Source organism: Dipodomys ordii, unplaced genomic scaffold (genome assembly GCF_000151885.1).
Source record: "Dipodomys ordii isolate 6190 unplaced genomic scaffold, Dord_2.0 Scaffold10, whole genome shotgun sequence".
Classification (NCBI taxonomy): Eukaryota; Metazoa; Chordata; class Mammalia; order Rodentia; family Heteromyidae; genus Dipodomys; species Dipodomys ordii.
Window position 1 is genome coordinate 22,094,334 of NW_012267226.1, and position 15,309 is coordinate 22,109,642.

At 49.9% G+C, this 15,309-nt stretch overlaps 1 protein-coding gene across 1 annotated transcript in view; it reads left to right on the forward strand.

Moving 5' to 3' along the window:
• The window catches only part of Tecta (tectorin alpha), a 68,937-nt gene that overhangs the window by 26,972 nt on the left and 26,656 nt on the right, over positions 1-15,309 (forward strand). The window contains exons 10-12 of the mRNA XM_013009594.1: positions 529-1,102; positions 4,967-5,568; positions 11,834-12,395. Coding sequence (XP_012865048.1) covers positions 529-1,102; positions 4,967-5,568; positions 11,834-12,395 — 1,738 coding nt within the window. The remainder of the gene's footprint in view (positions 1-528; positions 1,103-4,966; positions 5,569-11,833; positions 12,396-15,309) is intronic.

Genomic DNA, 15,309 nt, shown 5'->3' on the forward strand with positions numbered 1-15,309 from the left:
AAGGAAGGAAGGAAGGAAGGAAGGAAGGAAGGAAGGAAGGAAGGAAGGAAGGGGAAAAGGTAGGAAGGAAGGAAGGAAGGAGAGAGAAAGGAAGAGAGAGGGAGGGAGGGAGAGAGGGAGTAAGAAATAGGAAGTAGAGCTGTAGCTCAAGTGGGTAGAGCACTAGTCTTTAGCACAAAAGCCAGGCTGGTGCCCAGGCCCTGGGTTCAAACCCCAGGACCAGCAAGAAAGAGACAGAGACAGGGAGGGAGGGAAGGAAGGAAGGAAGGGAGGAAGGAAGGAAGGAAGGAAGGAAGGAAGGAAGGAAGGAAGGAAGGAAGGAAGGAAGGAAGAAAGGAAGAAAGGAAGGAAGGAAGGACAGACAGATGAGCCCACGAATAAGCAATTATCTGCCCACAGTTTCAGGTGTTCAGCAGCTTCTGGATTTTTCTCAGAGAGAATCTGCAGTCAGCGGGGAGAGCCGCAGCCCATGGCCTGGGTCCTTAGTTTGCTTCTGTGCTTGATGATGGTGCTTTGATTTGTTTCCAGCTGAACAGCCAGGAAGTGGAATTACCCTTTTTCCATCCTTCGGGGAAGCTAGAGATTTATCGCAACAGAAACAGCACAACGGTGGAGTCCAAAGGCGTGGTGACCGTCCAGTACTCGGACGCAGGTCTGCTGTACATCCGCCTGTCCACCGCGTACTTCAACTGCACCGGGGGCCTGTGTGGCTTCTTCAACGCCAATGCCAGTGACGAGTTCTGCCTGCCCACCGGCAGGTGCACCGACAACCTGGCTGTGTTCCTCGAGAGCTGGACCACGTTCGAGGAAATCTGCAACGGGGAATGCGGGGACCTGCTGAAGGCCTGCAACAACGACTCGGAGCTGCTCAAGTTCTACCGGAGCCGCTCCCGGTGCGGCATCATCAACGACCCCTCCAACAGCTCCTTCCTAGAGTGCCATGCGGTGGTCAACGTCACCGCCTACTACCGCACCTGCCTCTTCCGCCTGTGCCAGAGTGGAGGCAACGAGTCGGAGCTCTGCGACTCGGTGGCGCGGTACGCCGGCGCGTGCAAGAACGCCGATGTGGAGGTGGGCCCCTGGAGGACGTACGACTTCTGCCGTAAGTTGAGGCCGCAGCAAGGGAAAGGTAGGGAGTGGGGGGGGGCATGGCTCACCTCATCTTCTTACTCAGGACTTCTCTTCCTGGGGGGTGGGGGGAACAAAGGGTACACTGTGTCCTGAAGGGGGTCCATCACCCAGAACCTCACTCTTTCTTGCCTTCATTTCCATTCCTACACAATACTTTTCTTTAAATTGCAAGTCAGTTAGCCACTCTACTGACCTGTGGTTTTATCTAGTCCAGGGCACGGATGTTCTGTCCAGAGACAGCTCAGTAGGCATCTGCTCCTTTGTCAGAGAAGAAGGAATCCCCTCATTCTGATAAGAAGTGCTGATCAGGAGCCTGTGTTTCAGGGTGTGGAGGTGAACACCAGTCCCTGGGGGACAAAGCGGACAGGGACTGTTAAGACAGTTCCACGGCCCTGGCTCTTCATTTTGTTCCCAGAATCGATGACAGTACTCATAGTCACTAGAAAAGACAAGACACTACACCCACTGGCTTATCAGAAGCAGCCCAGGGGGAGGAAGGGGCTCAGAGGGTGAACTTCAGCACATGTTGGGTCTTCCCCCAAAGCGCTCAACCTACACTCAGGTCAATGCTCACACATTTTGCTCTCTTTTGACTCCCTCTCCCCCTTCTCTCTCTCTCTCTCTCTTTCTTCCCCCCTCTCTGTTTAAGGGTGACTTGTATCTACCATGCCCATTGCTATCACAAACAATGGAGGTAATCCACTTCCTAAGAGAAAAGGGCTTCCTTTGGTGCATGGCTGGCTCCAGGTCATGGTTGGTGGGCCCTGTTGGTTTGGGGTGGTGACAAAGCAACATATCACAGTGAAGAGCAGAGGAGAAAGAAAAGCCCTTCTTCCCTTCCTGAATGAGAGAGGAGGTCCCACTGCAGCCCCAGTGTCTCCTTCACAGACAGCTGCAATGACCAATGACAGAAAGACTGCCCTCTCCACCCCGCCTTATTAAAGCTCCAGCACCTCCCAACAACACATGCTGCGGAGCAGCACTTTACCCTTGGGAGTGCACTTTAAGATCCAAACGAAAGCACTCCTTTACCCCTACCTTTCAGTGTGTGTTCAGAGTAAAGACATCTGCTTGCATAATAACCACAGCATAGTTATCAATGTTGAGAAACTTAAAACTGATACAGCCATTTTACACCCATATTCTAATGTGGTCAGTTGGCTCTGTAATGCCCATTATGGCTTTTACTTTGGTAGGGGGAAGCCTTAGTACCCATTTAGTCTAAAACTGCCTGTTGACGCATTTCATTGTCATGTCCTTTAATCTGGGGCAGTTCCTTCCCTTCCCTTTGTCTTTCATGCCATGGACATTTTTGAGGATGACTGTGGTCCAGATGACCCTCCATTTGGATTTGACGTTTCCTCCTGACCATGCCTCCTCTGCCCATCCCGCCCAGGGACCTGCACAGGTCCTGGGTGGCTTTCTCCTGGGATCCCAGCCTGTGTGGACTCCTGCGCTCAGCCCCCCTAGTGTGAGGTTCACATTGGCCCCTGGCAAGGCCTTGTCCAGTGGCCCTCAGTGTGTTTGCTCTTGCAAGCAGATTGAGACCATGTGAACAACCTGCTCCTCATCAGCACCTCCCTTCTTGTTTCGGCACTCTTTGTCGGGTTTTGCTTGCCTATGTTGTGCTGCGGTTACAAGTGGACAGCCTTCCAATTCTCCCCCCAGTGAATAGCCATTGCTCCACTATAGCTAAGAGCCCTCCCCCATCCTCTCCCATCTGTCTACCCATCGACCCTTCCATCCATCCACTCCTGTCTCTTGGTCTCTTCTCTCTTACCATCAATTCATGAACACAGAGCCCATTTTAATGACTCATATTTCATATTACACTTGTTAATTACTTTTGGCATTACAATGGTTCCAACCCTGACTTGTGGGCATGCCTAGAAGCAGGCTCCTGTATCCTTTTGTAATGTTTCTATCCTTTTGAGCACTTACTGATGAAATGAGATGCTCTGTCTTCATCTTGTAACCTTCTCTCCCCAGGCTGCTTTTAGCCTTTGCTCTAAGAAGCTCTCTTTCCTATTGCTAAGGGCCTTCATATATACCAGCATCTGGCCAGGGGAACCCATTGCTCTTGCTGTATTTTTGCTTTGCTTGTAGTCTTTTCAACAGAATTAAGAACTAACACACACACACACACACACACACACACACACACACACACACACTTTTAGAATTCCTGAGCTTGGGAAACCCAAAGAGTACATAGGGAGAGCTCGGTGGCTGTCACTTCTGAACCTCACCCACCCCAGCAGGTGACACGAATCCTAGAGCGAGTTTCAGGTCATTTCTGTTGACGGCTACATCTCCCCAAGTTGGCCTCTCTGCCCAACCTCCAGCTTTTCTCTCCTGCTGCATACCCAGCTTTCCGGTTGTCTTTCACTCGTGGTGTGGAACTGCTGAGTCTTGCCGTACCAAATCTGTGTTGTTGGCAGGCCATCCTTCTGGATGACTGGCTCGTGTCTGGTGAGCAGAGCAGCGAAATTGTTTTTGTGCTGCGGCGGAACACAGCAGGGGGCGGAACCTGGTGAACAGCACTGGTGATGGCTCCTTTCCCCGGGCCAGTGGAGTGGAGGAAGCTCTCCTGAGGACATTTCTAGAGAGAGATTGGGCCAACATGGCCACTTAGAATGTGGTTTCCTTGAGCAGAGAGCCAGGGCTCACATCCGTGTGCTTGGGTCTGGGTAGAGGGGCCGAGCATACTTGATCACTCAGGTCTCCAGGCACGAAGGGGTTAATGTGATTGGGGTCCTGCAGAAGGGGGCTTGGATTGGGCAGCCCCATCCTCTCTGAAGCACTGCCTCTGTATTCAGACATTTCCCACCATCCCGCCTGTTGGTAGAGCCAAGCTGCCCAATTAAGTAATTTCAGAGTCCTTCCAGGGGCTGGGGGAAGTTTTATGACTGCACGTCTGTGTGTTCCAGACTTTCAGACAAATTCAGACAACACGATAAGTCATAAAGCCGGAGCCATTTAAATAAGTCATGTTATTTGCTATCACCATAAACCTGCAGTCACTGTTATAACATTCATAATTTAGAGACAAATGTGAAAATCCCCCTATGCAGCCATATATAATCATTGCTGAACTAGCCTTCAACTCCAAAGCCGGATGGTATTGTAGTCAACAGAAATGGAGAGAGTCCTTTAGCCCAGAGGAAAAGAAGATTGGCTTACAGTACACAGTGCAGAACTATTGAATGGGTCCTTGTGGGCCGCGCTATTATAGCCATGCAATTTATTTCTCGGTAGTGTCCTTCATGACCTTGGATTGTGAGACACTACTAAAGAATGACAGTTTGTATCACAGCCAAAGAAAGTTCTAAAGGCACGAGTTCATCTTTCTAGAGAGGGTGGAAGCTTTTCAGATCTTTAGACCTCATGGGCAGATATCTTGCACTGCTATTTTCTGTCCTGTCCTTGAGAAATTGTGACTAATCAAAGTAGCAGAGAGACAGGGGTCACTTACCTACAACTGCATGCAGGCAGGCACAACCCGCACAGGACTGCCTGTCCATGTGGTTGGGACAAGGCTCACCGATGCGTGCAGGCAGCAGATACTCAGAATCATATCCCTAGAAGGCCATGTGGGCTAGAGGAGCCTGGGAGCGAGTGGTTCACCTGGCCTTTGACCAGCCCAAATGAGACAGTAGCGTCAATCACGTGACTTCCCCAAGATCTCTGAGCTGCACAAATAGGAACACCCATGCATACCCACACCCATGCATGTGCACATGCACCCACTCTACATGTGCACCTGTGCATGCACAAGCCTCTGTGTGTGTCCCCACCCCTTTCTCAAGCTCCTCTTCTCTTTGACAACCCTCAGCCCTGGAGTGCCCAGAGAACAGCCACTTTGAGGAGTGCATGACGTGTACCGAGACATGTGAGACCTTGGCCCTGGGCCCCATCTGCGTGGACAGCTGCTCGGAAGGATGCCAGTGCGATGAGGGCTACGCCCTGCAGGGCAGCCAGTGTGTGGCCCGGAGCGAGTGCGGCTGCAGCTTTGAGGGGCACCAGCTTGCCACCAACGAGACCTTCTGGGTGGACCAGGACTGTCAGATCTTCTGCTACTGCAACGGCACGGACAACAGTGTCCACTGCGAGACCCTCCCCTGCAGGGATGACGAGTTCTGCATGGAGGAGGGCGGCCTGTATGGCTGCCGGGCCCGCACTGATGCCTCCTGCATCATCTCCGGCTACGGCCACTACCTCACCTTTGACGGCTACCCCTTTGACTTCCAGTCCAGCTGCCCGCTCATCCTGTGCACCACAGGAAACAGACCGAGCTCGGACACCTTCCCCAAGTTCATCGTGACAGCCAAGAACGAGGACCGGGACCCGTCCCTGGCCTTGTGGGTCAAGCAGGTGGATGTGACTGTGTTCGGCTACAGCATCGTGATCCTCCGTGCCTACAAACACACAGTGCTGGTGAGTAATACACACGCAACCTGGAAAGGGACTCCAGGGGACACGGGTCCTGCGCCAGCAGCCAGCCCACTGCCAGAGTGGGCTGTCTGCAATCTACATACACATGCATGATATATATGTTATCTATTAGAATTGATATATAATTATATGTCACATGTTCTATAACATGGGATACATAATTACTATATGGCATATTATATATGTCCATATATTATGTATCCTTATATATGTAATCAACAAACTCCTAGCCATCTACCAATCAAACTGACAACCAAGATTAACCCAACACAGAGAAAAATGATTTGTCTAAGTCACGGGAACCAAACGAGGAGTAGAAATAGCTCTAGACATACACCATTTCCGTGGTAGCAGGGTGTTTTAGAGAAAGCACGGACCATCATTTGAATCCTCGTTTGGGAACCAGTGTGTGAGTGGCTTCAGACAGTCACTCAGCCTTCCAGCCTCACATCCATCTGCAAGCAGCCACATCGCAAACGAGGCCACTCAGATGTGCTCTTATCCTTGTCGCCCTCTTCCTTCTCCTGCGATCAGACCAGGATGCGCCGCCTCTGGTCTCCCCCACCTTTCCTAGCCTCCCCATTGGCTCCCATCACATCCAGGAGTTCTAGAGTCTTCTCAGTACCTGGGTTCTGCAGGGACTCTCCTAACAATCTCTTTCCTCACCTGGGTTTTAGGTCCTTTTATTATACCTTTCCCATCCTTTCACCTTCAGAGCGCCCCTTGACCATGAAGACATGAAGAGTGCTGAGGAATTCTGGGAACCCCTTGAATGGCTTAATGACAGCAGCCCCTCCCTTTCACTGGCAAGGCTTGGCCCTCCCGAGCCATGTCTGAACAGGATGTAAAATACAACAAGCAAGCCAGCCCACAGCCTCTGTGGGGACCTTTCAAGGGTGCCAATTTGGGGGCGTCAGCCTTTTTGATAAGATCCTCGTGGGTCTGTGTCACACAATTCATCATCTCTCTCCGGGGGGCACTTCTTTGTGTCTTGAAGACATTGATCTTGAAATTTAGAGCTGTGCTGAACTAAACTAACTCCAACCTTTAGAGCTGCCAGGCACCTTTTCTGGTTTCTTTTGTTCTTTGGGATTTGTTGGGAACTCCTCTGCGACAAGGAGAGAGATTCCTCACCTCCCCATAGTGGGACGTCATTCTTCGTAGAAACCCAGAAAATCATCTCCCTGCCCTTTCCTCGTGCTGTTCTTCGGGGCACAAGCCCAGCTGTGGGTCCTCTCGGGCTTTCTTGCAGTAGTTTATTCCTGTGCCCATTGTACCTTTAATCACAATGCATTTTTTTTCAACTCTAACTCTCCATTCTCCCCATGAGCTTCCTAAGGACAGGAGCACCACCTAATTCATCTTTATGTTGGATGAAAGTAAAGGGCTCTCCACAGTGACACTTGAAAGATACTTGTCACCTGAGTGGCTGAGATCAAATCATCACTCCTTTCTTCCATAGTCCTGGGAGCTTTCTGAGAGCGTGAATGGGCCAACAGGCTAGTTAGGAATAGTCCAGCTTTTAGCCACATTAGATTTCTAGCCGATGCCTTGGTAATCAAAGCTGCCCATTATAATACATTCTCTCCACTCTATTTTCATCATAGGTTAAAACAAACACATCCATCATTGTGTGTCCGTGTGGCTTATGTCATATTTGTCCTTTTCTCCTTCAAGCCTCGTCTGATAAATTTCCACCCTTTTGTTTATGGATTTGCATACAGTTACTTTACCTTTGACATTTATCTCCCTTCTGCCTTTCTGTCTTTCAGGACTTTGTCTTTCCCTTTAAAATATAATCTATTCATAGGCCCTCTTGCCTCACTTGCTGTCGATTGTATTTCTGCCTGGTGTTACCCGTCCTCAACATTCAGGTATATAAATATTGGAGTCTCACGTGGTCTTCGTAGTAGTTTGCACATATAGATCACTGGAACTTCAGGAACACTTGCTGTATTTCACCTGGTCCCTCCCTCCCCTCTCCTCCACAGGAACTTCTTCCTGGTTTCTCTTTTCTTCCAATTCAGGGCTCAGCCACTCATGGGTGCACCCATCTTCCAGGCCTGCTCCCTGCCCCGGATCATGAGATGTAGTCATTGTTAAAGTCAAGAGCTATGAGCATCAGTCTGCTGACTCCTTCCTCACGTAGATGGATGGAGAGAAGGCATGTATTGGTTTCATAAGACTACTGTCACAAAACACCACAGACAGGGTGGCTCAAACCAGCAGAAACTTACTCTCTTGTAGTTCTGGAAGGTGAAAGTTCAGCATCAAGGTGATGGCAGGGTTATGTTCCTTCTGAGGTCTAGGGGAGAGTCTATCCCCTGCCTGTCTCCTAGTTTTTGGTGGTTGTAGGCCTCTCTTCTGTTCTGCGCTTTATGGCAGCGTGACTCCAGTCCTTCCCTTTGTCCTTATGCCCCTCTGCGTCTCCATTTCTGTGTACACACCTCCCTTTCAAGGGTCCTAATCATTGAATATAGGACTCATGTAATCCACTAGGACCTCATCTCAGCTTGATTATATCTGTGTAGACACTATTTACAAAGAAAGGTCACATACCAGGGGTTATGGCTTTGACATGTCTTTTGAGGAGACAATATCCCACCCACAAACGGGGAAACAATGAGTGTCAAGGAGGGCAAGCTGGTGCCTTGTCCAGGCTCTTCTTTCTCATTCACCCACAAGCCCTCAGTGCCCTCACTGAAGCAAGCAGACAGCTTCTAACTCCCCTTCCCCCAACAACGACACCAAGTTCAGGATGCACTGTTTTTCAGGATGCACTGTTTTTTTTTTCCTTTGAGAGGCTCAAGGGATAGATTTAGCAGTTAGTTTGAATTATTAATATGCATTACAGGATCTGCTTAGTCAACAATTTGCATTTGTTTTTCTCCTGATGTTATTAGTCATCTCTCCCCGAGTCCAAAGAATAGTGACCATCAGCATGACAGCGGGAGATACAGTGTAGGACAGAACACAGCCCAGAGCCCCAGATCATCAGAAATGGAGGGTGACATAGAAATGACTCCTTGGGACTCAAGTTCCTTCCATGATGAATCTGACCTTTCTTGGCATCAAGCATCTCCTGAGCCATGCAAAAATCCATTAAGCCAAAGGAAGCGAGTAATAAACATGCTATCTGTAGACCGGGTGGGGTCATGGGGGTGAGTGGCAGGAAGTGAGCCATGCTTGGCCAGGCATAGCAGAATGGCCTCTCTCTACAGCTGTCCTTATACTGTGCGGTCCAGACCAATGAAGAGGCCTGGGGAGGGGAGGGGTCTGCATAGCCAGTATCCTTTCCCACTTACTATCAATTAGGTGGTCCTTAAAGGAGAACATCCCTCTGGGTCTGGTTAGTTCTTCGAGCTTGTGTGCTCCTAACCTGTGCCAAGAAAGGAGCATGTCTTGCCAAATGATATAAAACATGAAAATGAAAAAAAAATTAAAAGGGTCAACCATGCCTTTGGTCTGAAAAAAATGTTACTTATAGAAGATGATGAGAAGATAGCAGAACTTGCCTTGGCCCCCTGAGGGTCTCAAGAAGGGCTTCCTGGAAGAGATGAGCCAGGCTCAAACCTGAAGGAGCACATCTCCTTGGCCTGCAGTGAGGTGAGGACTAGCCGACAAGGGAGGCCTCCATGCTGACCTGGGGGTGGGACAGTGAAGTGTGGGGGGTGAGGACTGCGGCGGCTGAAGATGAGCTCTACTGAATCCGATGTGTGATCTTACTTCCAACACTGCCAGCCTTCCATAACCACTGGTTCTGTATCTGTAGATTCTCTCAACTCCATCTGTCTCTGCAGTGGATGTGAGCAGATTTTTGTCATTCCTCTCTCAAACAATACGGCATGGCAATTTGCATAACATTGCATTGTATTGGGTATTATAAATAATCTAGAGATGATTTAAAGTCTTCAGGAGAATGTGTGAGAGTTAATATGCCAATACTGCATGAAGATACCATTTTATAGATGGAACGTAGCATCTTTGGAGTTTGGTACCCTTGGGAGTCCCTGAACCAGGCTTCCTGGGGTCACTGAGGGATGGCTGTAGATGCCCTACGAAGCTTCTCCTTCTCTCTGGCCTCTCCCTGGACTCCCTTTCTTCCTCCATTCCTCAGACCTGGGAGAGAGAGTCAGGGCTGGGGGTTGGGGTGAGGTGTCAGAGATGAGAGCCATAAGGCTGCTGCAGTCTTTTTGTCATGGGATGGAGCTTTTTGAGAAAGTGAGAGGAGCACTGGGGGAAGAGAGCTTCATAGGGACTGATCCAAAGCCAGGGATCAGCCTGGACTACGAGAGTCACCAACAGCAGACTCAGTCCCCAGTGTTGGCTCAGAACCTTGCAGGCAAAATGGGTCCCATTGGGCCAAGATGATCACCTGCCCAGAAGTTAGAGAGTGGGAATGGGAGGCTTGGGTGGGACACAGAACACCCCTTACAGCTGAGGCACAGGTCGCAGGGAGCTGGATCACTCAACTTATATGTGCACGTAGGAAACCGCAAACTGTGGGGGTGTTGCTGGCGTGGAAGAAGCAAGTAGACTGACTCTGAGAGGCAGGGCCAGAGCGAGTGGGTTGTGCTGGACAGGTCGGTTGCGTTCTCATGTCCCGGGGAGGGTTTGAAGCATTGGACCAACTGCTTGATAAGATGCCTGAGCATCTTTAAAGCTTGATATCCACGAGACACCATTGAGTTATTGTAAATGTTGCCTTGGCGGGAGCAGGTAAATGAAGGGGAGAGAGCATCCAGGAGACGAATTAGGAGACAGTTCGGTCATGAAAATCAAGGATAATGAGGGTCAGAAATAAGGCAAAGCTGTAGGTTTTGTAGGATGTCTCTAGAAGAGGGATTAGGCCAGGCAGAGAGCACTTCTTAACACACGTCTGTCTCCTGCCAGTGAAGTCAACTCTTCCGTTGGTCTTGCCTGCCTCAAGGAGCTGGCAGGCTCTATTTGCCATCAGATTCTCACCCATGCTCGGGCTGGTTGATTTGGATTAGAATAGCTCAAGCGTAGAACAGTTCTGGAGTTAGCTGTGAAGGGATTTCTTTGTTGTCTGAATTCAGAACACCTGTGCCAAGTGTGATGTGTTGTACCACACACCTGCCTAGGAGTCCCAAAGAAAAAGGGGGGGCAGACATGTAAACCCTGGCTTCTGCCCTCAGGCTGGTTGTGATCTGGTAGGAACCAGGGCCATATATGAACAACCATAGTGCACAGCCAGGTACTGTGTACAGCCAACCACAATACACAGCCAGGGACTGTGTACAACCAACCACAATACACACCAGCGACTGTGTACAACCAACCACAGTGCACAGCCAGGGACCGTGTACAACCAACCACAATATACAGTAAGGGACCGTGTACAACCAACCACAATACACACCAGTGACCGTGTACAACCAACCACAATACACAGCCAGGGACCGTGTACAACCAACCACAATACACAGCCAGGGACTGTGTACAACCAACCACAATACACACCAGTGACCGTGTACAACCAACCACAGTGCGCAGCCAGGGACCGTGTACAACCAACCACAGTGTGCAGCAATGGGACCTGTACAGCTGACCATAGTGTACAGCAGGTGGCATTGAATATGTCAGTGGCAGCATACACATACTTGATCTTGACCCAAAGCATAGGAGGAGAACAAAATAGTTGTATAAATCATAATCTCTGCCTGCCCAGCTCAGGAGTGATTTATTCTAAGCCTAGTCAGACAGGACAGGTGATAGAGGCAGAGTCCGGAGGATGAAGAAGAGGCGGACAAGTAGAAAGGAGTGTACCCAGCAGGGACTTGCCAAGTGAAGTCATCCTCCAAGAGGGGAAAAAAAAATCCCAAAGAATTGAATACATTGGGGCTTACCTAAAATAAATCTGTGGTAGAGCTGGAAATAGAAATACAAGACTTCTAGGTTTGGGTATTTTATTCTAAACTTTAATTGAATTCTTATTACCCTCTCATTACCTTGGAGAAAACAACTTGAGCTCCTGGGGGATAACAAATGCTACGTAAACCAAAGACACTGAAATAAATAGGTATATTCGTTTACAAAGGATAGTCATTTAAGTCTGTTCAAATCCTAATAATAATAACTGGCTGGCATAAACAACACTCTATGCAAAGGCTGCATTCAACCTTCCCAGGATCCTGGGGAATTTGTCTTCCTTGAGACTAACAAGTGGGAGAGCTGGGAACTCTCCGGGCAGCTGTGCTTCTCTACTCTACGCCTTCTCTTACAGGTCAATGGTGAACGGCTTTATCTGCCCCTGAAGCTGGGTCAAGGGAAGATAAACATCTTTTCCTTTGGCTTCCACGTGGTGGTGGAGACTGACTTTGGCCTGAAGGTCGTGTATGATTGGAAGACGTTCCTGTCCATCACCATCCCCCGGAGTATGCAGAACGGCACCTACGGCCTGTGTGGCCGCTACAACGGAAACCCCGATGACGACCTGGAGATGCCCATGGGTCTGCCCGCACTGAGCATCCATGAGTTTGGGCAGAGCTGGGTGAAGAGGGACACCTTCTGCCAGGTAGGCTGTGGCGACCGCTGCCCATCCTGTGCCAAAGTCGAGGGTTTCTCCAAGGTGCAGCAGCTATGCAGCCTGATCCCCAGCCAGAGCGCTGGCTTTGCCAAGTGCCACAGCAAGGTCAACCCCACCTTCTTCTACAAGAACTGCCTGTTCGACTCGTGCATCGATGGGGGCGCTGTTCAGACGGCCTGTGGCTGGCTCCAGAACTATGCCAGCACCTGCCAGACTCAGGGCATCGCCGTGACCGGCTGGAGGAATTACACCTCGTGCTGTGAGTCCCTCTGCTCACCTCTCCCCACAGCTTCTTTCTGCTCGTTCTGGATTGGGGTGGGGGCTGCCCTTCCAACTCATGAGTCAGAGCGAACTGAGAGCGTGATTTAGGAATGTACCGTTAGGAATGGAGTTTGTAATCTGAAACATGGCTCACCTCCCCAAACTTCTGCTTTCCTTATCTGCAAAATGGGGATACCATTCCTCCCCTGGTTACGTTGGAGGAGGAGATGAGATGGTAAGCATGCCATAACTCGTTTGCCACAGAATCATGGAGGAAGAACTAGACGGTTCCTTCATGTGTTCATTTATTCTAGAACCTCTAGGTCCCTCCACACATTGGTAATGTACCCACTTTTTCTAAGTGGATTCATAAATGCCATGTGTCAGCCTTGAGTATTAAGAGCATAGGAAAGGGATCAGAGCTCCGGGATTCTAGCCTTGACTTTGTCTTTAAGGATCTGTGTGACCTTGGACCAATCTACTTTGTCCTCCCTGGTGCTCACTTTCCCCCGCTGAGGAGCAGTCATTATGCTGCCTGCATCATTTAGACTGCACGAAGGTTGGGAAGCCCAAATCGGGCCACTGGAATCCCACAGCACACACAATGCCTGCTAACTGGCATCGTATGAATGACTTGCTCTGCGCCAACCCTCCTGCTGAATGCTTTATCAACATTAGCTCATTAATTCTTCTCAATAACCCAATTAGGCAAAGGGGAGTGGAGACTCTGGGGAGACAGGGGTGAGACAAGGTGGGAAGCAAAGTCTGGGATCTGACTTTGCAATCCCAGAGCCCCTGTACCACACAGTGGGCTGGAGGATTTGCCCACATGCAAGGAAAGGGAGAGGCTGGGAGGAGAAGCCGCGGATGGAATGCGGCTGTCTGTTCTTCCATCTCAGTCTCATTAAGCACGGCAAGTTTCTTTTAGAAGGTCTGACTCTACAGACAGACAGGCTACAAATAGATGTCGAAAGCCTAGAGCTGTAAACAAGGGATTCAACAGGGAACACAGTCCCATGTTCATCTTGGAAAAGGGAGATTTAGATGCAAAACCAGAAGCAGTGTTGTGTCTTAATGTGTACACAATAGCTTTCTTTCCATATACAGTCACCGGATGCAGGGAAGCTGGATGGTGGGTCAAGGGGAAAGTGAGTGGAGAGAGAGCACCTCTGTTTCACACAGGCTCAGTCCCACCCGGCTCAGTCTCCAAGTGAAGCAGTGAAGGACTTACTGCCAGGAGGGAGTGACCGCCTCTAGTATCTTCCATAAAACTAATAGCCCTAGTATGTCTACATTGGGGTAAAACTTTAGAGCAACGGAGGTCAGCACAACGGACTAACCAACATTCCGTCCTCTAAATCAGCAAGCCAGACCCGAGGCCCAGTGGCCATACGGGCACAGGATCTGGAAACAAGTTTGGAAAAGAGTCTTGGCCTGTGTTTCTTGAGACCTGCTACAGAGAATAGCTCCCTGTGCGTGCCATGCATGCTGGCTGTGCGCCCTCTCTCTTCCTCTCCCTCTCTCTCCTCCCACCCTCTCCCTCTCTCCCCCCTGCTCTTAGATGGCTGGCGTAGTGGAGGTGGCGTAGGCAAGGTGCAGGGTACAGCGTGGTGCCAGAAACCTATCATGTCTAACCACAACTTAGAGGAAATTCACTGAAGGGGCAGATGGCAAGACTTCTCATTTCAGTCGAGGGGCCTCTATGTATGCCAGTCATGCTAAGGATAAAGAACCCAGTTAGCAAGCCTCGGCCCCTTCCTCCCAGGAAGAAGGCCCGCTCTCCCCTATAAGGGGATGAAGGCGGTGAAGATGACTTTTCTTGTCCAACCGATGTCCCCTCTGTCCATACCCTCTCCTCACTCCTCCTCCAGTCCTGGTTGCTCCTTTTGTACCTGACTGGGCAGCTGCATTGGCAGCACTCAGCCCTGGGCTCACCCTGCTTCTGTCTGAGCTTTGGATCCCATCCCTGCCACAGACCAGCTGCCCCCAGCATGCCAGGGCTAGCCAGGGCCAGCAGGAAACAGAAAGCCAGAAAACTGTTCCTATCACAGCCTACTTAAGATGTTGCTCCTGCTTTATCATTTAAAAACAAAAAGCAGGGGCTGAGATCCAAAAGCTAGAGCACCTGGGGTAGTTGTACATAACCGAAAGAAAAGCTGAAAGGGGAGAACTAGTCTGTATTTTGAGCGTGGTACGTGGAGCGAGAAGGGGCCAGGCACAAGTTAGAGACTGAAAGGCTGGTCTGAGCGCAGTCCTTGGGAGCTGTATTGTGGAGTGACTGACCTAAGGAAGGAGAGACAGGACTGGATTCCATTGCTCTGTTGAAATCAATCGAATCCAACACTCCCAGGTTGAGACAGGAGGAATGGTCCTTAGGTAAGATTGCCTGTTCCATTTGTGCTTTATAGGTAACAGAGTGGAATGCCAATGTTTCTCAGTGATATTGGCGGTTCCTATCAATGGGATAATTTATTACTCAATTACATTATTTGCAAATGCGTTGGAAAACCTCTTCATCCGAGTTGAACAAATAGGCTTGGAGAGAGAGGGGAGGTAAATTCTCTCAATTACTAACCCTGCCTTGAAATTCATCCAGCTGAATCTGAACATCTTCCAGTCCTTTAATGAGGGACATCAATGGTAAAAATCTTGCTGAGCACCAGGCCCTGGTCTGGGGAGGATGTGTGGGCTCCCTCATTTACTCCATGCTGCGCTCATAGAGCAGGGACAATAGCAGGGACTTCCATTCTCAGGGAGAAAACACTAAGAAACAAATGGGTGTTCCCAGGAAGGCTGGAGAGCTGGCGCCTGCCCTGGCCAGTGCCCCCTCCCCAGCCCTCCTCACCTCGCATCTCACACGTGATGTCTTCCTTACTGCAGTGTCCCTGTGACTAAAGCAACTTAAAGGATTT